The sequence below is a fragment of the Vipera ursinii genome (genome assembly GCF_947247035.1).
Source record: "Vipera ursinii genome assembly, chromosome: 15".
Classification (NCBI taxonomy): Eukaryota; Metazoa; Chordata; class Lepidosauria; order Squamata; family Viperidae; genus Vipera; species Vipera ursinii.
The window spans coordinates 4,552,821-4,577,364 of NC_139528.1; the positions used below are offsets into that span (position 1 = coordinate 4,552,821).

Here is a 24,544-nt window from a genome sequence, read left to right on the forward strand (position 1 = left end):
ATAAAGGCCATGTAGAGGAGGACCTTGATGAAACCTGAGGAGGAGGAGGAGGAGGAGGAGGAGGAGGAAGAGGATGCTAATTCAATTATTACTTCCAGGTCGTAACCCAAAGGACCCTTACAGTCAAGGCAGAATACAGGTAGTCCTCCACTTACGACCACAACCGTGCCTACAATTTCCATCGCCAAGCGAGGCGGACCCTAAATGAGTTTGTGCCTCATTTCGCAACCTTTCTGCCGCAGTTGTTAAGTGGACCACGGCAGTCATTCAGTGAATCGTGTGGTTGCTCAATGAATGTTAGAAAACAGGAAAACTGGCGTAGGTACCTGCCAGTGGCCAAGCGTCTGGATTTTGACCATGGGGATGCTGCAACGGTTGTGAAGCGTGAAAACGGGGCATAAGCCACCTTTTTCCAGCGCTGTTCTAACTTCAAACGGTCACTAAAAGGGATGGGTCTAAGTCACGGACAAACTGTGTGCCTCAGCTGCCAACTTGCTTGGGACAGGCGAGCTGGATTTGGGGTTAGGGTTTTGTATTTCACCCCTGGATCTATTTACCGGTGAAGAGTTCTGTGTAGAGCATGAAGACGGCCTTGTTGTCCCAGGGATTTTCACTCTGCAGGTCGATGGAGTGCAGAAGGTACTTAATGAAGACGGTCAGCACCATCGTCATGAGAATGGCGTACTGTGGGGAGCCACGAGGAAAAGGCTTAAAATCCGAATTTAATAGAACAAGACACCTGTAGGGTTGGCTTCCTTCGAACGGTGAAGTTACAAGCCCGGTCCTACTTTCGCTTTTGTAAGCCCAGTCACAGAGCTGCATGGTGCAGTGGTCAGAACGCAGGACTGCAGGCTAGTTCAACTAATTCTGCCCACTGCCAGCAGTTCATTCCTGACCGGCTCAAGGTTGACTCAGCCTTCCGTCCTTCTGACGTCAGTAAAAATAAGGACCTGGATAGTTGGTGGCGATATGCTGACTCTGTAAACCACTAGAAAAGTCAGTGCCCTCCTAACCATACCCAAGAACTCCAGGTTTGTTGGCGGTGTCCATTTTGCTCTATGAGTCCATGGTGACCTAACCCTAACCCTAAGTGGAATTTTCTTCCAATGGGATTTTCCCATGTATTTTATCAGGAAACATAGATAGGGCAGCCTAGAAAAGTCAGTGCCCTCCTAACCATACCCAAGCACTCTGAGTTTGTTGGCGATGTCCATTCTGCTGTATGAGTTCATGGTGATGTAACCCTAAATCCTAGCCCATCTTCTTTCTGACAGATGTTCAGATTTTTAAGACAGTCTTCTGTTCCAGGCTGAACATACCCAAGAGGTCAACCCCTGTTCCTAAGTCTCTCCTTCTGGATCCCTCTTCATGACAGTTTGTCAACGTCCTTCCTAAAACGCAGAGGCTCAAAACCAAATGAAATATTCTAACCAACTCAGAGAACATCAAGGGGAAGGCTGGTTTTACGCACCCACTGTTATTGCCTAGAATTGCATTTGCCTTTTCTGCAGCTGCAACACGTTCACCTAGTCATCCAACCAAGACACTCAGGTTTTTTTTAGATCCTGAGATCCTGAGATTGTTATACAGTAGGTCCTTTTTTTTTTTTGGTCCATCCTCTGTTAAGTCAGGTAAGACAAAGATTGGATGAGCAACGCAGAAAGAATCTGGAGTGGCTGCGTTTCTTAAGGCAGTTGCCATGGGCCCACTTCCATGTAATCACAAAGTTATCTACTCACCTCAAAGCCAAAGACCAGTTGGACAGAAGCTCCCCGGGTCAGGATGCTGTGGTAGGCGTGGCTGACAAACAGGAAATCTAAGATGGCCAAAAGCACCATAAGAGCTAGGAAAGAAGGGACACCATTTTGTCACTAGGGAAGCCGAAAGGAGTAGGGAAAATACACAATACACTTGAGGTTCACAATAACCTAGGTCAGGGGTCCCCAACCTCCGGTCCGTGGGCCACAGCATGCCAGCAACCGGTCCGCACAAACAAGCAAAGCCCCATCCGCGGGATGCAGCCAGCACAAAAAAGCACGCACCCTCCAGTCCACGGAAAAACCTCTCTCCACGTAACCGGTCCCTGGTGCCCAAAAGGTTGGGGACCTCTGACCTAGGTGACCGCTGCAAAGTTCTCCGATTCATCCACTTATTACATTTATTTCATGCCTTTCCTTCAGGAACTCCTCTCCTGATCCTAAAAGAAAACTACAGCTGATCCTCGACTTACAACGGGGTCACTTAGCAACCGTTTGAAGCTAGGACGGATCCTACAAAAGCTGCTTGCAACCTGAATTCAAAGTTGCGACGGTCACACCCACAATCCAGGGTCAACGTGATCGCATTGGGCTCATTCGGCAACCAGTTCCGCTTTACAGTTGTTTGCAGCATCCCGTAGCCATGTGACCACAATTTTTGCTTCCCCCCCCCCCCCCGATTTCCAATATTTGTTTTTGGCAAAAAAAAAAATGGACTCCCTTTAATGGCCTAAGTGTTCATTTAATGACCATCACAAAAATGTCGTAAAATCCGGTCCAGTCAGGTAGTGACCTGCTTAAGAATGATAATTGTTAATTATCAATTATGGACGTATGTCAAGGACTCCCTGTAACAGCTAACACACCAGGAGGGGAAGAAAAAAAAAACAGAGGTGCAGGAGGTCCCTAACAACTTCATAAACTGCCCAAAGCAGATCATTCTGTTTTCTTTGATTACGCTCATAAAAGTGGCTAAGTTTGGAAGCACCACGTAATAATAATAATAATAATAAAGAAGGAAAGAAGTGACTGTCAAGGACATCTTGAGGCCTTGCATGCCAAAAACCAAGAAAGATAAATTTCGCCACCCACAATTAGCCCTCTGGAACATCTGCCTTATTTACAGTTACACTTCAAACAGCTGTTGGGATCTCCGTTTATGGTCACTTGACCTTATCTGACCTTGGGGGGGGAAAAAACCCAGAGCAGACAAGAATGGCTCCGTCACTCAGCCAGCTACAAGTATTTTTAACAAGGCAATTGGCACAGCAGCCACTCAGCTGAGAAAGACATGAAAGGGCTGCTTAGACCCAAACTTTAACAAAGTAATAGTTGAAAGGGACTTGCGAGGTCTTCTAGTCCAGCCCCCTGCTCAAGCAGGAGACCGGGCCTAGACCATTTCGGACAAATGGCTGCCCAGTCTCTTCTTAAAAACTCCCAGTGTTGGAGCATTCACCGCTTCTGGAGGCAGGTTGTTCCACTGGTTAATTGTTCTAACTGTCAGGAAGTTTCTCCTTAGTTCCAGGCTGCTTCTCTCCTGGATTAGTTTCCATCCGTTGCTTCTTGTCCTGCCTTCGGGCGCTTTGGAGAAGAGCTTGACTCCCTCTTCTTTGGGGCAGCCCCTGAGATACTGGAAGGCTGCTATCATGTTCCCCCCCCCTCGTCCTTCTCTTCATTAAACTAGACATACCCAATTCCAGCAAGTGTTCCTTGTATGTTTTAGAAATTGAATCAATAAAATAAATAAACAAGGACTTACAGACAATACGGAAATGGAAGAGCCAAGATATGTTGGGACTTCTCTCCATCTAGAATGGAAAAATAGCAAGTTTAAGGGGCTGGGGAATTCTGGGAATTGAAGTCCACAGCTCTTCAAGAGGCCTAGGACTAGGTTTGAGAAACACGGCTTTTAACACTTCAAGCAGAAAAACCTATTTTACTTTGACCTGGTGATTACAGTCTCACGTTCGCACCCACAAAAAACTCGGGATCCCACTCACAAAGTCCACCCGGTCTTCAGCCAGCCAATGGAAGCACTTGAGGAAGAGGAGGAGGGTGAAGAGGGCCACAAAACGAGGACTGAAGTCGTCCCTGAAGACGGTAAAGGCGAGGCAGGTCTCGGTCACGGCATACCACGAGCGTTCGAGCAGATGCTGGAGGTGAAAAGATGGATTTAACAAGGCAATGCTAAGCCCAAACAGATCCTGAAGTTGAAACTCAAATACTTTGGCCACCTCATGAGAAGGAAGGACTCCCTGGAGAAGAGCCTCATGCTAGGAAAGGTTGAGGGCAAGAGAAGAAGAAGAAGGGGACGACAGAGAATGAGGTGGCTGGATGGAGTCACTGAAGCAGTAGGCGTGAGCCTAAAGGGACTCCAGAAGATAGTAGAGGACAGGAAGGCCTGGAGGAACATTGTCCATGGGGTCGCAATGGGTCGGACACGACTTCGCAACTAACAACAAAGCCCAAACACATATCCCCCCCTGCTGGTTCCATTTCTCCAAATTTACATGCTTGGGGATGCACGGGGGGGGGGGGGGGTTTGCCCCCAAACTGGCGTCACCCAGAGGAGGTCAAGTTGCCAACTGTCAGAAATCCCAGCTGATACGGCTGCAAGTTGTAAGCAATCCAGAGTCAACCTGGGCAGGAATTGGACAGTCATATAAATTTAATGAGGGACGCGGTGGCTCAGTGGGTTAGGACGCTGAGCTTGTCGATCAGAAGGTCGACAGTTTGGCGGGTTGAATCCCGAGTGCCGCGTAGTAGAGCGAGCGCCTGTTACTTGTCCCAGCTTCTACCAACCTAACAGTTCGAAAGCACTTAAAAACGCAAGTGGAAAAATAGGGACCACTCCGGTGGGAAGGTAACAGAGTTCCGTGCGCCTTTGGCGTCTAGTCATGCCGGCCACATGACCACGGAGACGTCCTCGGACAAGCGCTGGCTCTTCGGCTTTGAAACGGAGATGAGCTACAATCGGAAACGACTAGCACGCATGTGCAGGGGAACCTTTACCTTTATAAATTTAATAAATAAATGAAAAATAAGTTAAGTTGTGGTGTTGGGAGCCCCAGTGCCTTTGTTGGTATCCAGCTTGGGATAGGCTCCTCTGAAGGGTATCTCCTTCGGCTCCACGTTATTATTCTTTTTCATATGCAGAACTCAAGCAAGGTAGGATGCTCAAAAGGTCCAGGACTTGTCTGCCTATCTACGTGTCAGCAGGGTAATTCCGGGGAGCAGAAACGAAGGAAATAAAACTTGGGGTTGGAGGATGGAAGATGGACCGACCAAAAGAAATATTTTTTTAAAAAAGATATACAATTTGGCCAAAAGCTGAAGGGGTGGGGGGGAGAAATCTCTCATTGCAACTGTACAGCCAAGACAAACGGGCAAAGGCTTGGAAAACTTCCGATGCTCCGTTCTAAAACCTCACCTTTCCCTGGTCACGTGGCCTGGAGTGGAACCTCTGCAGCCCGCCCCATGCTTCCCAACACAAGAGGGACACCGCATGGGACAGAAGAATTCCAGATGCCAATCTGGCAGGTTTTCCCCTCAAATTGTGACCCAAACTCTTTCCCACCGAAAGGATGGAGCCCAGGTAGCGCAGTGGTGAGAATGCAGCGTTGGAGGCTGACCCTGCCCCACCACCAGGAGTTCGATCCCGATCAGCTCAGAGTTGACTCAGCCTTCCATCCTTCCGAGGACCCAGATTGTTGGGGGCAATTTGCTGGCATTGTAAACCACCCAGAGAGGGTTGTAAAGCGCTGTGAAGCGGACTATCAGCCTAAGTGCTGTTGCTAAGTGCTATAGCAATGTGCCAGATCTGGTTATTGTGTGGCTCAAAATGCTGGACTATACTGGCCAGCAGCTGGGTCAAATAGGATTCTTCTTATACCCCTAAATATCTATTATAATCTCCTCTCCTTCCCCACCCAGCCTCCCTTACAAGGTTTGTGTATGAATCTGGTTTTTTTTTAACCGCTGCTGTAAATTTGAACGTGAACCCGTTTCAATGGCTGTGCTTTTTTGTCTGTCCTCTCGTTCTCCTTCCAGGTGTCTTTTGAGAAGGGAAGTGAAACCTGAATTGGTTAACAGCTTAAAAAAAACGATCTGGACAAAGGAAGCGACAAGCGACAAGCCACATGCTGAAGCAGTGACACACATACACACACACCCTGTTTTTCTACAATTAAAAGTAGTCTCTTTGTCATTCGGCTCCGAAGTGAACCAATGAACTTTAAAAATTGGTCACCGAGAGATCCTGAACGCAGGCAGTCTTCGACTTACAACGACAATTCAGCCCAAACTGTTTTGCAAAGGAGAGCAAAGTTGGCTAAAGCCGTTTTGAACATCTCCTCTCGTCGAGACTAACGCTTCCAATGCTCCAGCAAAGACTCACCTCCATTTCTGCCGCTCGGAGTTGTCCGAAAAACACTTTGCCCATGAATTTGCCTAGTAGGAACACCAAGACAAAAGCCTGAATGTAGAGCACCTGGCATGGGTAAGAGAGCAAAAGGAAAAGGAAGAAAAAAGTGGTTTAGATAACCATCCGTAGAGGGAAACAGCTTTTGCAGGGAACACTGTACGGTTAACAAAAAAAAAAGTTCCTTTCTCTAGTTAGTGAGATGATACTTCTAACAGGATATAATTTTATTTTTAGTTGTTATCCCGCTTTTATTATTTTCCCAAGTGACTGAAGGTGGCACACATGTCCGACATTTGTTCTTCCTTTTCAGTTTCCCCACGACAACCCTGTGAGGTGAGTGGGACTGATCTAAATTTGTTCTATTAGTTTTTCATGGTCTAAAGCAGGACTAGAACTCACTGTCTCCTGGTGACTGGCCCAAACTCACCTAGCCAGCTTTCATGCCTAAGGCGGGACTAGAATTTACCATCCCCTAGTGATTGGCCCAGAGTCACCCAGCTGGCTTTCAGGCGAAGGCAAGACTCGAACTCATCGTCTCCTGGTGATTGGCCCACAGTCATCCAGATGGCTTTCATGCCTAAGGTGGGACTAGAACTCACCGTCTCCCACTTTCTAGCCTGCTGCCTTAACTACTCAGCTGGCTCTCAAACTGGTTTAAAATTGGTCTACAATCCTGGGGAACATGAACTGCAATCCAGCAAATCCAGAGGGAACAAGGCTGCAGCAGATCACACGAAAGAGCAACAATTCCTTGCTTTCCCGCTTTCAGATCGGACATTCTAGAGCAGGGTTTCTCAACTTTGCTGGCTGTGGAATTCTGGGAGTTGAAGTCCATACATCTTCAAGCGGCCAGGGTTAAGAAATTCTGCTCTATGGCTTTAACCCAGCCCAACACCTTGGGAGCTGTGTTGGGCTATAGAAACGTGTTAGTAATAGCAACAGCAGACTTATATACCGCTTCACGGTGCTTTACAGCCCTCTCTTAAGCGGTTTGCAGAGTCGGCATATTTGCCCCCAACAATCTGAATCCTCATTTTACCAACCTCAGAAGGATGGAAGGCTGAGTCAGCTTGAGCTGGTAAGACTAGAACTGCCAAACTGCTGGCAGGGGGCATTCAGCAGAATGTAGCCTGCATTCTAACCAGTGCGCCACCACGGCTCTTTAAGTTAGTTAGTTGGGTGAAAGAAAATAAATAAAAAATACAAATGTAAAGAAAGAAAGAATCAGTCTTTCAAACTGGCTAGACCTGACGACTCCACTGGCTACACTGACTAGTATTTATTTATTTTATTTGCGGTCACAGACCAAAGTACAAGTGCAACAAAAGAAAAACATGGGGAAAGTAAAATCATAGGACAATTGGGACACCAGAAGCCTTGGCTGAAGGGAATTACAACGTTCTCCTCTCACAGTTACAGCTCTTATACATTGACTAGTAATCTTGGCTTCGGATTCGTCGCACGTGCAAAGGACAAGGAAGTGGGGGAAAGCCACACTTTAAAAAGCACTTTTTAAAGCTAGCCCCGGGGGCGCCGACGGGGAAGGGGCAGAACTCACCGCCATGCTGGGACTTGACTTGGTAAGGTACACCACGGTGGGGTAGAACTGGTGCTTCAGGTAATAGGCGTGAGCTATCACGGCGGAGGTTAAGGCTAGGCTGGCAGCCATCATGATGGCGGTCCGGAACATGTCCCCAACGTCCGGCGCACTGTAAGAAGAGACAGGAGACAAATGACGGACACGCCTGAATGGGCACTCACTTCAGAAAAAATAAAATAAAAACAGAGCTGGCTGCTGGATTTGCATAGCCACGTCTCAGTGCACCCAGGTTGCTATTCTCAACCTCTGACGGACGCCGTTACTGCACAAGCGTGCCTGGCTGGGACATTCACGTGGCCCAGCGTTGCTCGCCTGTGCGAAATTGAGGGTCTGTCACGGCAAAGCAAGCCCTAACTGTTTTGCCTCGTGTCCTATCAACCACAGAGGTGGTAGAAGCCCTCAAAACATTTCTTCGGTGGCTATCATTGCCAGCCTGGAATTTACTAAAAAGGCAGCAACAATAAAAGCCGAATTCTGAGCAACAATTTGCAGCCTCTTTAACTGACAAGATTTATTCTACTTCCAGCAGCCGGAGGGAAAAATCCCTGAATCCTAAACCTTGCTTATAAAATTCAGTAAATATTACCTACATATTGCCAAAGTTTATCTTAAAAATTACAGAAATAGCCACGGGAGGAAACGGGACTGGCTCAAAACCCCGGAAGCCTAAATCTTGCTCTTAACGGTATTACTTACATATTTCAAAGTTTATCTGAAAAGCTACCGGAACTTCAGTAAAGCAGGAATATCGTGTACGAATAGCAGCACAATTTTAAATGTTTAACTCGGTTCTCCCTAACACATAACACACACACACACAGAGACACAGATATAACAGATACAGTGGACTCACAGGTCTCTGCAGCAAGAGAAAAAAAGATTTGTGAGCTGTGTTGGCCCATGAACAAAAAAGAAAAAAGATAAAATACTAGGTGCTCTTTGAGTCAAACCAACAGAAGATGATGAGTTATAATGTGAAACAAAAAATAAAAAAAAAATCAATCAAGAGTTCACACTACAGTAGGAAGGGCAGGAAGAAGCAGTAATAGTATCTACGTGTGTTATTCTTGAAATAGACAAGCTTAATGCTGTGGAATGTGCTTGTGCTATACACATAGGACCCCTATAAATAAGCGTAACCAGTTTTATTTGGAGATTAAGGATCCTATTACCATCCCTTCAATGTTCCACACGCAAAAAAGTAACTAGCACAGGCCATGACCATTGAATAAGACAATTTCAAAGCACAGAAAAAATAGTTAATAGCTCTTAGCAATAGCATTGACTTATATATCACTTTCCAGTGCTTTCCAGCCCTGTCTAAGCGGTTCACAGAGTCAGCCTATGCCCGCCCCCACCAACAATCTGGGTCCTCATTTTACCGACCTCAGAAGACGGAAGGCTGAGTCAACCTTGGGCCGGTCAGGATCGAACTCCTGGCAGTGAGCTGAATTAGCCTGCAGTACAGGAAATGCCTTTGAGCACTTAAGTTTTAACATATATGTTGGTTTTTCCACTGTTAAAAAAAGCCACGCACTCGCCCAGCACCATCCAGAAATGATTAATACAGGTGGTCCTCGTCTTACAACAATCCGTTTAGTGATTGGTTGCAATGGCATTGAAGAAAGTGACACGGCTGATTTCCCCCTTACGACAGCCGCAGCATCCCCGTGGTTATGTGATCAAAATCTGGGCGCTTGGCAGCTGGCGTGTATTTACGACAGTTTGACTGTCCCAGGGTTATCATCATTTGTAACTTTTCCAGATGCCTTCTGAAAAGTAAACAGGGGAAGCTGGATTTACTTAACTGCAACGATCCACTTAACAACTGTGGCAAAAAGGTCACGAAATAGGTCAAAACTCACTTCACAATTGCCTTGCTGCAATTGAAAATTTAGGGCTCAATTATGGTTTAAGTCTGTGCGTTATCCGAAATATTTCTGCCCAACCTTTCTATATTATAACTCACTCCACAGAGCTTACTATGTACAAACCACTAACACATTCTGCTTATAGCAGCCACAGCTGGATCTTTATCAGTATTGCCAAAACACAAGTCTCTAGGAAATGAGACTTCAGCCAAAACAGTACGCTGACTTGAAGGACGGAACACTTTTGTAGAGAAGAGAATTTTCACGTTTACCCTAAAAAGTCAGATTACTATTGAGTAAGCAGGAGGAGAGAGAAAAAGAAAGGAATTCTCTTGAGAAAGGACAAAACAAGATTAGGCCAAAAAAAAAAGCTTCGCAACATATGTCAAGTATTACTAAAGAACTTTTCTGTGCCTGCTTTCTATGACACATAGTTTTGCACATATGCCCCTGTGTGTAGGAATAAACCACGTAGGGAATGCAACTGAAGATAGAAAAGATCAGAGAAGGAAAACCTGCAGATGTAACACTGTAATATCTCAAATTGGTAATGGCTATATGGTTATAGAAACACCCAGCTACAAAATTCTGTATTCTGTATATATATGTCACTTTGCAGGAACACCGCAAGGAAGAGTCCATCAGAATTGGGAAACTAATACATTGAAATTAATAATATTTTAAAAGACCCCCACCTAAACTGAAGAATGGGGGTATACCAGGTTGGCTGGCATTTCCTAGATGCAGAAATGGTACCTAGGAATGGGTGTGTACCTGACTGGCTGGCACTTCCTAGGTGTAGAAATGGTACCTAAGAATGGGGGGTTACCTAGCTGGCTGGCACTTCCTAGGTGTAGAAATGGTACCTAAGAATGGGGGTGTTCCTGGCTGGCTGGAACTTCCTAGGTGTACAAATGGTATCTAAGAATGGGGGCCTACCTGGCTGGCTGGCACTTCCTAGGTGTAGAAATGGTATCTAAGAATGGGGGCCTACCTAGCTGGCTGGCACTTCCTAGGTATAGAAATGGTACCTAAGAATGGGGGGCTACCTAGCTGGCTGGCTGGCACTTCCTAGGTGTAGAAATGGTACCTAAGAATGGGGGCCTATCTAGCTGGCTGGCACTTCCTAGGTGTAGAAATGGTACCTAAGAATGGGAGCCTACCTAGCTGGCTGGCTGGCACTTCCTAGGTGTAGAAATGGTACGTAAGAATGGGGGCAGACCTGGCTGGCTGGCACTTCCTAGGTGTAGAAATGGTATCTAAGAATGGGGGCCTACCTAGCTGACTGGCACTTCCTAGGTGTAGAAATGGTACCTAAGAATGGGAGCCTACCTAGCTGGCTGGCTGGCACTTCCTAGGTGTAGAAATGGTACGTAAGAATGGGGGCAGACCTGGCTGGCTGGCACTTCCTAGGTGTAGAAATGGTATCTAAGAATGGGGGCCTACCTAGCTGACTGGCACTTCCTAGGTGTAGAAATGGTACCTAAGAATGGGGGCCTACCTAGCTGGCTGGCTGGCACTTCCTAGGTGTAGAAATGGTACCTAAGAATGGGGCCCACCTAGCTGTCTGGCACTTCCTAGGTGTAGAAATGGTATCTAAGAATGGGGGCGGACCTAGCTGGCTGGCACTTCCTAGGTGTAGAAATGGTATCTAAGAGTGGGGGTGTTCCTGGCTGGCTGGCACTTCCTAGGTGTAGAAATGGTACCTAAGAATGGGGACCTACCTAGCTGGCTGGCACTTCCTAGGTGTAGAAATGGTACCCAAGAATGGGGGCGGACCTAGCTGGCTGGCACTTTCTAACCGTGGGAATGGGTGCCTGGGAATGGAGGCCCCGCTGACCGGCTGGCACTTCCTAGCTGCAAAATAAAAAGGCTGCTCCTAACAGACATGGCTAAGACTATTGCCCCCTCCCCCAATATTACCTCCCCCTATTATTAGCTCCTCATAGGTCACTCTGGGGGATTCGTATTGGAGGGAGGGGAGACAGCTGAAACCTCGCCCCCCACAGCCATGACAGTCGCTGCGGAGGGTCCTCCGTCGCGGCCAGAGCCAGGCCCGCCTCCGCTTCCCGGCTCCCAAACCCGGCCAGTGGCTCACCCAGCCTCGGAAGACTCCGCGCCCCTCAGCCTCAACCACCAACTCTTCTCTTCTGCCCTACCCGGAAGTCCCGACGCTCAGAAGACACCTCACTTCCGCCCGGGACGTACCAAACGCGTACCAAAATTACCCCTTGGTAAAAAAAATTTTTTTTTCTCTTTCTCTCCCGCTTCTTTCGAGTATCCCGGAAGCGTCTCGAAAGGATGGTTGTTAACAACATCTTTTCGAATTTCTCCCAGGTCCTTTGCCTTCTCCTCGCCTTCTACCCACCCACCCCCCTTCTAGGGCTGGCTAATGGTACGGCCCATAGAGGCTCCCGAGATGTTGTCCTCCCAAGCTGGACAGGCAAAAGAGGGTCCCGTGGCTCCCGCTGATTGGTCCAAAGTCTGGCCTCTCCTCCAATGGGAAAATGGCTGCCGAGTTTGGGCCATTGGGACGGAATAAATGTTGCTAGGCGAAGAAAAGGAGGACTGGGAAAGTGGCGTGGAAGGCTGGGGTTCGGGGTTCGAATTCCAGAGAGGATTGCGCGTGCGCCGACGCACATTCTCTCTGTTGCTTTCGTTTATGCTGGTGCAAACTCGGCATGCAAACACGACCGAGGAGTCAAGGCCGGTCACAAACATTGCAATCTTGTGCATTAGTCAGCATTGATTTCCACCTTCCTCGTTGTGTTTGTATCCATTTGCATTGCATTCTAATCTAAAACATGGAATCATAAGGCTTTGGAAGGGACCTCAGAGGTCTTCTAGTCCAACCCTCCCTGCTCAGGACAGGGAGACCTTATTATACCATCCCACTCAAATGGTGGTCCAGCCTGTTTTTGAAAACCTCCAGTGATGGAGCTGCCACCACACCAGGAGTATTTAATAAAATAAATGAATACAGTGAATAAACAAAACCTTGAAATGTTTGGCGCTCTCTGGCTTCCAGGTGGTTCATTTACCCCACCAGGGAAGCATCAGCAGCAACCCAGAGACTTCCTAGTTCAGGGGTAGGCAACCTTGGCTCTTTTATGACTCGTGGACTTCATTTCCCAGAATTCTGAATTCTGGGAGTTGAAGTCCACGAGTCATAAAAGAGCCAAGGTTGCCTACCCCTGCCCTAGTTCAATCCTGAGCTGCAGATACGCTCTCCTAAGTAAGCCATGCTTAAAAAGAACAGGCAGTCCTTGACTTACGACTGCCTGGCTGAGGAATTCTGGGAGTTGGAGTCCACAAGTCATAAAAGGGCCCCAGTTTGAAGACTCCTGCTTTAAAAGCTCACTCGGCTTGGCAGCAAACCTCTCTTAAAACAAAGCACAATTTGGCATTTTTAAAAAAAAAAAAAAAAACTTTTTTTTTAAAAAAAAATCCCAGCCAAGCAGCAACTGCGTCAGCCACGCTTGATTGACAGCTCGCCCAAAACACAGGGAGGGAGGGGGACGAATTATAAGAGGGTGACTTATCTCAGTTATACCCCGCCTTCTCTTTACAGGGATTGGTCCAGCCGGAGCGGCAGTCCAGCCTATAAACAGTGGCGCTGAGGGAAGTGGGCGAGGCTAGCGGTGCTCTTCGAACCGCCCCGCCCATCCCTTTGAGCTTGGTCTTTGGGTGGTTGTCGCTCTGCTCAGGTGGGGGTAAAAGGGCGGGAAGGTTTTGGCGGGAAAAGGCTCGGTGGGGAATGCTGGAAGAAGGAGGAGCGCGGCCATTTTTTCCCCCTTTGTTGGCGTCACTCACATCCTCGACAGAGACTGCTATTAATCGTTGCTCTTTTTGCATGAAAACCCCCTGGTTGAATACTCCCATTTGAGGGGGGTGGGTGGGTGTGCGCGCAATTTGGAGCTCAACGTAACCCAGAAAACAGCAAAATAAGGGATCTTTTAAGGTGTTTTTTTTCCTTCCCCTCCCCAAAACTGCAATCCTGTCAGGATGGCAACAAAAGCGGTCCCCAAAGGAAATTTACCTGCTATGGCTTATTCAAAAGGGGGAGAAATGCATCTCAAACGATGTTTTTATAAGAAGGAAGTGTTGCAAAACAGTATTTTGCATTTGTGGATTTTTTTTTTGTTAAGGGGCTAACTCATAAAAAAAAATGGGAGAAGAGAAAAAATGTCAGGGATACAGTTTGGAGCAGGTTTGAGGATTAGGAGATAATCTAAATCCTGACAGGTTTAGTGTCTGGAAAAAGTATGAAAATGTATCTTTAAAATGACTTATCTCCATGCAATACTTAATTCGTATCTGCTGGTGTTAGAAATGACAACCTGATAAGTAAAATGTAAATCATAATTGGGAATAACTTCAGATGGATCCTGGTTGGGCTCATTTAACCCCAAGCATGAAACACTTAATATGTGGGGAGTTTTTTTGTAACAAACTATTTGCTCCGTGTTTTATGGGATCCCTTCCATAATAGATCCTTCTTGTATTATAATTTGCATCATAAAAATATCTAATAAGCTCCAGGCAAAGTTTTGAATCTGTTCTAATTATTTCCAGTGGACAGCATGTTAAGGACTGCAGTTAGATGGGATTTCAAAGCTGTAATTTGAAACTCAATGAGAGCTGTTTTTAAATAGTAATGTTGATGTGCATTGAGTGAGACTATAGAAATAATATTCCCCTTTCCTAGATATATCTATAATAGGATTAGATTAGCCTGTACTTGCAATCATTATGGTTAAGTCATGGTTTGTAGCCTAGAGTGTTTGGTAAAACCAGTTGAATAATTTGTGTCACAATTGAGGCAAATCCTTGCTTGGTGCAGTCTATGTCCCATCATTTATTCATTATTTAATTAAATTTCTACACTGCCCGTCTTACTTCTCTGGACAGTTTCTATGTATAACATACAAGGCTATACTTGTCTACTTATATGCAAAATTGGAAGTAGAGTTAATTCAACACTGTTAACTTGGTTGTTCGTACAAACCCAAAATAGCTGTAATGTTGCTTTTGAGCCTTGAAATCTCCTTAAATTGGCTATCCTTTTAACGAAAGGATTGCAGACAGACAGAACTTTATTTTGGCCATTGACCAATGAAATAAGCAACCCAAAACTATTCCCTAATTATTAGCAATCATTTGTGGGCAAAGCTTACACATAATCTAGCAAAAATTTGCTACTTCTAGAGAAATACATAATTTATCTTGTTTTTTTTTATCAATGCAGGGTGCCCCAGAAGTTTAAATAAAACAGGCAATTGACTGGTAAAGTCTCTGTACAGCTGAAAACACAGAACAACATGGACTGTAGTTGCTAATAGGTTTTGTTGTTAGGGGACAGTTTTGTGGTGCTCATTTGATTGATTGCATTTTTATTGGTTAAAGACCAAAATATAACTTGTCTTTTATTGCATTTTGGTATACTATAAAAGTTCTGTTTTGCCCTGCCCAGTGCTTAGTGTACACAGTATTTATGGAATAATTTTATCTCTTCACTAGAAATATATGCCAAGATATATAGTTGCCAAGGTATAGGTGGCTATTTTGAGACTTTCCAATTTCTCTCCTCCTGGTGGGGGTATGGGGATACAAAATAGGTAAAGCTGATGTTAGAAATTGAAGTGTAATTTAACTCGTGCTAACCGAGTCTTGAAGGAGTTTAACGTGTTGGGAAGAAAAGTTTTTAAAAACTAATATTTAAAGTGGCTGCTTTTAAATTTGATGCATGAATGTGTTTCCCTTCCCAGGAAAGGCCATTTTGGGGCCTCTGCTATCAACCACTTCAAAGAAAAATGCGAGACAGTCATAGTACTTGTGTTCCTGCAGTCACTACTGTAGTGAAGCCAGGGAACGCACGACAACGCAGCACGCAGGGTGCTTTGGTTTCTGGAAGTTCTACACAGGGGCTTGAGAGAGAACTTTCCACAACAGCCTTGAAAATTTCGCGGCAGCCATTTTTCCTGCTTCGCAGAGAAGAACAAGAAGCATTCTTCAACCTCCTAGGTCTAGTAGTTGTATCTCCTTGTGCCGCTTAGCCTTCCTTGGGGCAGAGATGGACATCATTCAAAGCACAGCTAGCCTGCAAAAAAGACCCTTTGACTTAATTGATACACAAAGTTTAGCCATTGTGTTATTCACTAAATTTTGGCTTGGCAATTTTCTTTATGGCAGCACAGTGCCTGATAAGATTGCAAACCTTGCCTTCAAATCTCTCTCCCCACCAAATTTAAAAAAAAAATGCAACCACACTATCTCACTTAAATGTCATGAGACTTAATGGAAGGACAGTTGGATCTTTAGCTAAAATCACAGAATGATTTCTAGGATCCAAAATGATTGCTGTCCAACCTCTGGTTTATGGCCTTGTGCAATGTGTTTTTTCAGTAAATCATGGGTTGCCTGATTTAAGACATCTTCTGCACTTCAAAACAGCAAAATGTTCGATTTTAAGTCTTAGGAAAAGACAAAATATTTTTAGAATAGGTAGCTTTTGAATGGTCTTGCTAAAAGGCTTTATCTGTGAAAGTACAGTATATATGAAATTATCAAAAATTAAGATTAATTATATTTAAAAATAAGGGACGCGGTGGCTCAGTGGGTTAGGATGCTGAGCTTGTCGATCAGAAGGTCGGCAGTTTGGCGCTTCGAATCCCGAGTGCCGCGTAACAGAGTGAGCGCCTGTTATTCGTCCCAGCTTCTGCCAACCTAGCAGTTCGAAAGCATGTAAAAATGCAAGTAGAAAAATAGGGACCACTCCGGTGGGAAGGTAACAGCGTTCCGTGCGCCTTTGGCGTCTAGTCATGCCGGCCACATGACCACGGAGACGTCCTCAGACAAGCGCTGGCTCTTCGGCTTTGAAACGGAGATGAGCACCGGCCCCTAGAGTTGGAAACGACTAGCACGCATGTGCGGGGGAACCTTTACCTTTACCTTATATTTAAAAATATGTCCAGGAAAATGTTGGATCTCCTCTTTCCCATTCAAACACTGGGTAATGTGTCTTTTGAGTGGGGGGGGGGGCTAATATAACAAATCTCTCTTAATGACTTCACCATTTTTTCTGTTTTTCTAATTCTAAAGGTAAAAATGGCAAATTCTATAGTAACAGCATGTCATGCTCTTTCTCATTGTGTGTTATGATCAAGAGTTGGGTTTATTTTTCAAATGCTGTAAGATGGCGTGAAATACTAGGAGGTAGTTTGTACTACCTGAACTTAAACTTTGTCTATAATATTGAATTATATTGCTTAAATGAGATCCCTCTACTTTATTTTTATCAGAAGATGGCATGGTGCAAGACTTCCTGTCTACGGACACGTGTTACAGAATCTCAGATAAGGTATGTTTCATGCATTAACACTTCTAGTATTAGAGCAATGTTGTATTCTTGTCCATTTTTAATTGACAATATTGCCAGCTTACTTTTCACACAAATAGACAGGATGTTCCAGAACAGGCTTTTGTTTATTTGTTTTCATAAAACTTAACAGCTGTTGTTAAAAAAAACAAAACAATTTTTTAGCAGGCAACGGATAAAATGACCTCTGCCTCCATTTTCCAGAGTATATTATTTTAGTGTCCAGAAAAATAGGTTATATTGGTTATCGCTTTATATACTGTTCCCTCCCCACAAATGCCATCCCACCTAAACAAATGCAGATAGTCCTCAACTTACAACCATTAATTTAGTAACCGTTGCAACGTATGGCTAAAAAAGTGACATATGACTTATTTCACATTTAAGTCTGTGGCAGCATCCCTATGGTCACATGATCCAAAATTCAGATGCTTGGCAATTCACTCATGTTTAAGTCTGTTGCAGTATCCCGGGGTCATGTGATCATCTCTTGCGACCTTCTGACAAGCAAAGTCAATAACCTTGTTACTAACTTAACAACTGCAGTGATTCCCTTAACAACTGTGTAAAGAAAGGTCTTAAAGCGGGGCAAAACTCATTTAACTGCCTCACCCAGCAACAGAAATTTTAGGCTCAGTTGTGTAAGTTGAGAACTACACCTGTATATCAAGGAAAATGTATTACATCCTATTTTCTTTTTTAATTTGAAGTCTCCCTGTTTATATTATATAAGGCCTAATTGCAATACATTGCGTTGACAGTTTTATAGCTGTACTGATTTTAGTTATAAGCACATCAGAAATAAAATTTGCTCCTAAATTGGACACTGGTAACCCAAAAGTAGAGCCAACGGGTGTAATGGTAAAGGCTTAAAACTCAGAAGACCATGAGTTCTAGTCCTGCTCCAGGCAACCAAGCCAGCTAACAATAGTGATATTGGTAACATGGAGTTAAATTCACAATGACAGCTCTTCCGCGTTTTGTGTTTGCACCAAGAGGCAGCATGGACCCAGCATGCTTAATTGCTTGCCTAACATCTGTGCTAAGCTACAGTGATAACGTTATTTAGCAACCCAAACTCAACCATTCCAGAGAAGATAATATGTTTCCCAACACGCAGAGCTCCCGATGCTATAACTCAAAATGTGTTGTTGGGTGTTTCTGTGACTTTATTTTATTTATTTTATTTTATTTTATTTTAATTCCATTTATATCCCGCCCTTCTCCGAAGACTCAGGGCGGCTTACAAGCTTTCCTGTTCTTGGTGCATTTCCTTCATAAATGGAACACAAAAAACATCCTACTAGGAAGGGGCTTAGCTGGCAAGCTGTCACTTACCTTTCCCTTTCAATAACCTTCTGTGATAACAAGATAATTTGACTATTAAAGCCTGATCTCCACATCTACAAAGCCAATAACGGCTTCTCTAATAAAAGCAGGGTGTGTTTTGGCTCTTCAGCTCTGTTTCTGTGCGTGTATTTGATGATTTCCTCTTCCCCGTCCCTATATTACAATTTTGCTCTTTGGAAATATTAAAAGCTCACTTTTTCATTCAGTATCTTATCGCCATGACTATGATGTACTTTAAACGAGCCGGCCTACATACAAAAGACTATACACGGATCAATCTCTTCATAGCTCTGTAAGTGGTACAACTGCTATCTTTTGAGCTTCATGGTTGTCCTATCATTTATTCATTTGTTTTGCTTTAAAACTTCAAGATTATTATTTTTTTTTCATGCTCAGGCCATTTAAAGATATTAACATATCTGGACAGAACCTAGGGTTGGAGACCGTAGTTTATTTAGAAAAAAATAAACCACCAAATTCAGAATTGACTTCACATTCTTGTTCAGAAATAATGCCTGCTCTGCCATTGGATCATGCGGAGCAAAGAATGTACCGTAGAAATAAGAAAACATTTGTCTGTAATATATTGACATTTGAATTTTTTGGCACTCTAACCTAAGAGGGTATCTGTAGCTCAGGGCTGAGTTGTGGAAGCCTTGGTGCTCTCTGAACCTTGTTGTTTGTTCATAAGATAACTAGATAACATCTTTGCTAAAAGGAAGTGGGGTTTGCTTTCTGTTTATATACAGTAGCCTACCCTGTCAGCGTAGGTGGGGGTGTTTTTTTCTCCTTGGTAGTTCCTCGTTTAGGCTGTTTTTTGGAATCTCTCCTTGCTGGAAGATGGGTGATCCACTCAATTATTCCCAATGCTCCGAGCTGCCCTAACGCCAGACTTTGTACTGTGACTATTTTGTAAAAAGTGATGTATTTCAAACCGAGAAAGTGTCTCAGCTTTTCTTGAGAAATTATGCGGTATTATGTCACTGAAGGAATCCCGGCGGCTTTCCCTGCTTCCCACATCTCTTTGTCCTAATTATAGGTACTTAGCCAATGACATGGAAGAAGACACAGAAGACTATAAATACGAAATCTTCCCCTGGGCCCTTGGCGACAACTGGAGGAAGCTATTTCCAGAATTCTTAAAAATGAGAGATGACTTTTGGGCTAAAATGAAGTACAGAGCGTTCGTTAGCCGGAGATGTTGTGATGAGGTCAGCTGCAGTTTGATCTGATTAAAACCGGTGGCTTGATGGAGGGAAGGGGGGCAGAATTATTTCCCATACTACAAAAGGAACTCTACAGTAGATATTGACAGCAGGATGGGGGAGCGATGGAGGGATAATTGAGGGAAAACAAGAAATAATGGAATGGATTTTAACGTTATGCATCGTACGCATGTGGTGTGTCCAAAGTCACTCTTCTCGGGTTAGGAAAAAAGTCACCTCCCTGATATCCTGCAAAAACGATGGCCCAATATTCTCATTAAGTATAAAGCAGCTTCCTTGTCTCTACAATGTCTATACTAGTTATTATCAAGTGCTTTTGTGGTTGCCTAACAATGAAAAAAAATTTTTTTCCACAAGCATGATTTTTAGCAGAGCAAGTTTGATGTAATAGTTAAGACACCCGGTTATAAACTGAGAGACCAAGAGTTCTAGTCCTGCCGTAAGTACACAGGCAGCAGAGTGACCCTGGACCAATCATCCACTCCCAACCCAAGGAAGAAAGAGGCAAGGGCAAAGCATTTCTGGAACCCCTTGCCATAAAACCCCCAGGGGCATGTTCACGTAGATGGCATACAAGTTTAATCAATAAAAATAGGTGCCAGCAATGAGGCCACGAAGAGAAAATCACCACCAAATTTAGTAAGGCTTCTTGAGAAAAAGAGATGGGGTTCACACAAAAGTTCCTGCACGTGAAAGTTAAACCATGTGGACCAGTAAATTCCAGTGTACATTAAACCAAGAAAAAAAAAACCAGGATTTTTTTTTCCTAACTGCCTGCATGTAAGCAGCAGGTCTCTTCCCTTGAAAATGGAGATGTTTGTTTCTGATCTTGACATCACGGTCTCCTGAAACCAACTCTGGTAACTTATCAGGCTTCATGTTATCTAGATAATGCTGAGAGACCCCTCCCACTGGGCCTGGTCCCGCGAACGAGCATCTCACCACAGCGGGGCGCTGAGGAGTTACCTGAAGAACGAAAATGACTTCTTCCCCAGGGGTCCTGGTGTCACCCCCCCCATGTGCCTTCTCTGCCTTTGGGACCTGGAAGACAAAGAGGCTCAGATCACTTCCCCTGCCAATGACCTCTTGTCATCAGAAGCCTTGAACGGAGATTTGGAAAACTGTTCTTTCCTAATGTTGGATTCAGAGACCAACTACAGGATGATGCAAAGTAAGTACTAACCGTACTGGATTCAGCTTCAGGGGTGCTTTGAATTTTTTTTTAAAAAAAACACAGTCTCTTGTTACATTTCGAAAAGAACGAAAAATACATTCTTTTGAAATCTGTGTTTCAAAAGGAATGAAATTATACAGCTAGCCCTTGACCGACGACCTCAACTTGAGCCCAAAATTCCTGTTGCTAAGCGGGACATGTTACGTGAATTTTGCTCCAGTTGACGACCTTTCCTGCCGCAGTTGTTAAATGAATCACTGCGGTTGTTAAGTCAGAAACACAGTTAAGTGAATCTAGTTTTCTTACTGACTTTGCTTGTCAGAAGATGATCACATAGCCCCAGAACACTCCGTCGTAAATATGAGTCAGTTGCCAAGCATCTGAATTTTCATCCCGTGACCGTGCGGGACGCTGCAACGGTCATTAAGTGTGAAAAATGATTACAAGTCCATTTTTTCAGTGCCGTTTTAATTTCGGTTACTAAATGAACTCTTCTTAAGTCGAGGACTACCTGTGCATTCTTTTGAAATCAATCTTACACATTTGGTTTAGAGTAGGGCTAAGAGTTAGAAATAAGCATGATACCCAATAAGCATGTTTTTTTTTGGCTGATTTCCAATGACAGAAAGATCTGTTTAGATTTGTGGATCTGATAACTAGATATCTAGTACGTAACTGTTCTACCCACAAGATTATTCATTTCACAGTTATCTTGTTTGTTCATCCACCCTAGAGCAAATTGAACTTAGCCTCTTATCGCTGTGTTGAAGTTAACACTTAGCGTTGGGGGATAAGCCTGTGCCAGTGTCCTGATAAACTTCAGAGTGGTGAAACAAAGCTTACCACTTCTCCAGTTCTCTTTTGAAAGCGTCACCGAAGTTTCTTCCAGCTCATAATAAATTGGCTTTTATCCTTCGGTTCAGGTTAAAGATGAACTTACAGCTGGTCCTTGACTTATGACTGCAACTGAGTCCAGCATTTCCATTGCTAAGCCAGGCGCCTGATTTTACGAACGCTTTTTTTTTGGGCCAGGGTTGTTAAGGGAATCATTATAGTTAAGTGGAACATGCAGTTGTTAAGCGAATCTTATCTCCCCACGTTGACTTTGCTTGTCGGAAGCCAGCTGGGAAAATCAGTTAAAAACACATGTTGGTTGCCAAGCACCCGAATTTTGATCATATGACCATGTGGGGATGCTGCAACTGTTGTAAATGTGAGGACCGGTTGTTAAGCACCTTCTTTCAGTGCTTTTGTAACTTCAAATAGTCGCTAAATGAATTGCTGCAAATGAAGGATTACCTCTAGATCGGGCAGATACTAACTAGTGTATTCCTCAGAAGGAATTGAATTGGGTGTCCTTTGGGGGAAGCCCAATTTATTTATGTATTTAGCGTATGGCATAGCGTGCATGGATTAGCAATATATATTAACTTTTCACCTAGATTAGTAAACACAAGAATAGAAAAGTTAAAAAGTTCTATGTTCAAATACCAATGTCTAAGCCATCTAACCATTAAAGCGCAGCATCGTTTAGCCCTTCCAATGTTAAGATTTTATAGGAGTAAATGCTAAAATGCTAAAAAGAGCCTTGGTGGAGCAGTGGGCTAATGCCTCCTTAAGTAACACCAGCTGCCTGCAATTAGTGCAGGTTCGAGTCCCACCAGGCTCAAGGTTGACTCAGCCTTCCATCCTTCCCAGGTAGGTAAAATAAGGACCCAGATTGTTGGGGGCAATTAAGCTGACTTTGTAATAATGCCGCTTGGGAGGGGGCAAAAGCCCTAATAAGCAGGCATATACATAGAATGAAGGCTATTGCTAAGCACATTGGTTTGTGCTTAAATTGTAAGCCGCCCTGAGTCTTCGGAGAAGGGCGGGATATAAATGGGATTAAAATAAATAAATAAAATAAATAAATGAACGGTTGTAAGTTTAGGACTACCAGTACAGGGCAGAAAGAAATGGACTATTTCTTTAGTAACACCAACTAAAATGGCATCAAAGAGCGATTCAGACCTTTGAATCCTCCCGAATTTTTCATCACGTTTTAAGAATGCAGCATTCTCTTGCCCCACCCAATACAAGAATGTCGTCTTTCATCATTTGATTACTTTTCAAACCAAATACAGGTAGCTGCTCACTGTAGCGCCCCCACCCCCTTGTGTAATTTTGATTATTCTGCAGTGCTTTTGGATTACTTTTGAAAGTGTGCTGGGACCACACAGAAGTTTGAATGCAGGACTTATCTAAATTTCATTAAAGCATAGCCGCTTCTGGTAAGAAAGTGAGAGAAGTGAAAGTTTGATTTTAGGATCTGATGATTAGGATTATAGGGAGTTCTAGAAATTATTTATATCCCAGCTTTTATTTTACAAATAACTCAAGGTGGCGAACATATCCAATGTACCTTCCTTCTACTCTTGTTACCTTTAGTTGAATTAAGAGTTGAACGTTTTAACCTGTGCCACAAGACGTCGGGAGCCAATCTTTTTTTCTTTCCTTTTTCTTTTAGTTTTATTGCAGTTTTATCTTGCTTTCCATCTGAGTTTCTTTTCAACTCGTTTCGTTTTTGCTTCCTTTTTAGTCGTGCTTTTGAAATTTAATAAAATATTTTGAAAATAAATTCCATTGAAACAGCAAGGGTCACGCGGCTGTGGTAGGACCGCGTCTTCTACAACGTTGGAAAAGGATGCAGCGATTTTAATGAATCTTTCCAGTGTTCAAGTGCAACCTCCCAATCCAATTGGAAGCATTGCACAGCCTGAGTCTCAACATAAACCTTTGGTAGTCTTACAGGGACCCACCATGGAGACAGACGGAACAGAGAGAGTTTGGCAGTTCTTGGCATAATGGCTGATGGCTGAAGACCCCCTCTGCATACCAGATTTTCCCCCATTGGAGTAGCAGTGTTCATGGATGTCCTTCCTCTTCCATCAACATCTGTGGCAATCTTATTTATAAGCACTTTATCTTCCTGTTCGTAGAGAGGTCACTCAGCAACGCTTACATATTTGTATACATTAAAAACTATGAATTGTGACTTGTACAGTGCCAAAGTGCGCCGGCTGGACAGACTCTTTAATAAAGACATCTCGAACAGGCTGCAGAGATGTATTTTCAAAGTTTTTACGTCATTTTGCTCTGGTTCACTTGTAGCACCTTTATTTGTAGAACCGCAAGCTTTTGCAACTGCTGTTTTAGCCCAGTGGAACGATTGACAGAGCCGTTAAAAAGCGGCAGTTGCAACTGGTGCAGTCCTTGCCATTGACGTTTATGGTGGGAATTTTGGGGCAGCCCAGCGGAAAGTGAGACGTGGGTGGGGTTTAAAGCCATTTCTCTCTGTTAGCGGTATCCTAATGCAATGGCTGTTTATGAGATTTCCAACTCACTTTTGTACCTCGTCGGCCCTTCAGCCAGCTAACAAAATATTAGAAACCTAGGTGAATGGGCCAATCACCTGGTGAGTTCTAGTCCTGCCTTAGGTACAAAAGCTGGCTAGGTGACTGGGCCAATCACCAGGAGATGGTGAGTTCTAGTCCTTCCTTAGGTACGAAAGCTGGCTAGGTGACGGCCAGTCGCCAGGAGATGGTGAATTCTAGTCCTGCCTTAGGTACGAAAGCTGGCTAGGTGACTGTGCCAATCTCCAGGAGATGGCGAGTTCTAGTCTTTCCTTGGGTACGAAAGCTGGCTAGGTGATGGCCAATCACCAGGAGATGGTGAATTCTAGTCCCGCCTTAGGCATGAAAGCTGGCTAAGTGACTGGGCAAT

The 24,544-nt window shown here is 44.2% G+C and overlaps 2 protein-coding genes across 2 annotated transcripts; one reads left to right on the forward strand and one right to left on the reverse strand.

Moving 5' to 3' along the window:
- Window positions 1-5: 5 nt before the first annotated feature.
- SYVN1 (synoviolin 1) lies at window positions 6-11,727 on the reverse strand (the record flags this gene model as incomplete). The annotated part of the gene is made up of 8 exons (XM_083373968.1): window positions 11,575-11,727; window positions 7,739-7,889; window positions 6,154-6,246; window positions 3,758-3,910; window positions 3,517-3,565; window positions 1,740-1,843; window positions 558-684; window positions 6-34 (listed from the first exon to the last, which is right to left on the reverse strand). Coding segments are annotated over exons 2-8 (687 nt in total), but the record flags the coding sequence as incomplete, so codon positions are not given.
- A 3,737-nt stretch (window positions 11,728-15,464) lies between these two features.
- Window positions 15,465-23,847, forward strand: SPDYC (speedy/RINGO cell cycle regulator family member C; the record flags this gene model as incomplete). The annotated part of the gene is made up of 6 exons (XM_083374135.1): window positions 15,465-15,675; window positions 16,953-17,011; window positions 18,586-18,671; window positions 19,419-19,590; window positions 20,494-20,776; window positions 23,565-23,847. The coding sequence occupies 6 exons, from the start codon at window positions 15,465-15,467 to the stop codon at window positions 23,624-23,626; spliced, it is 873 nt and encodes a 290-aa protein (XP_083230261.1). The 3' UTR covers window positions 23,627-23,847.
- Window positions 23,848-24,544: the final 697 nt, after the last annotated feature.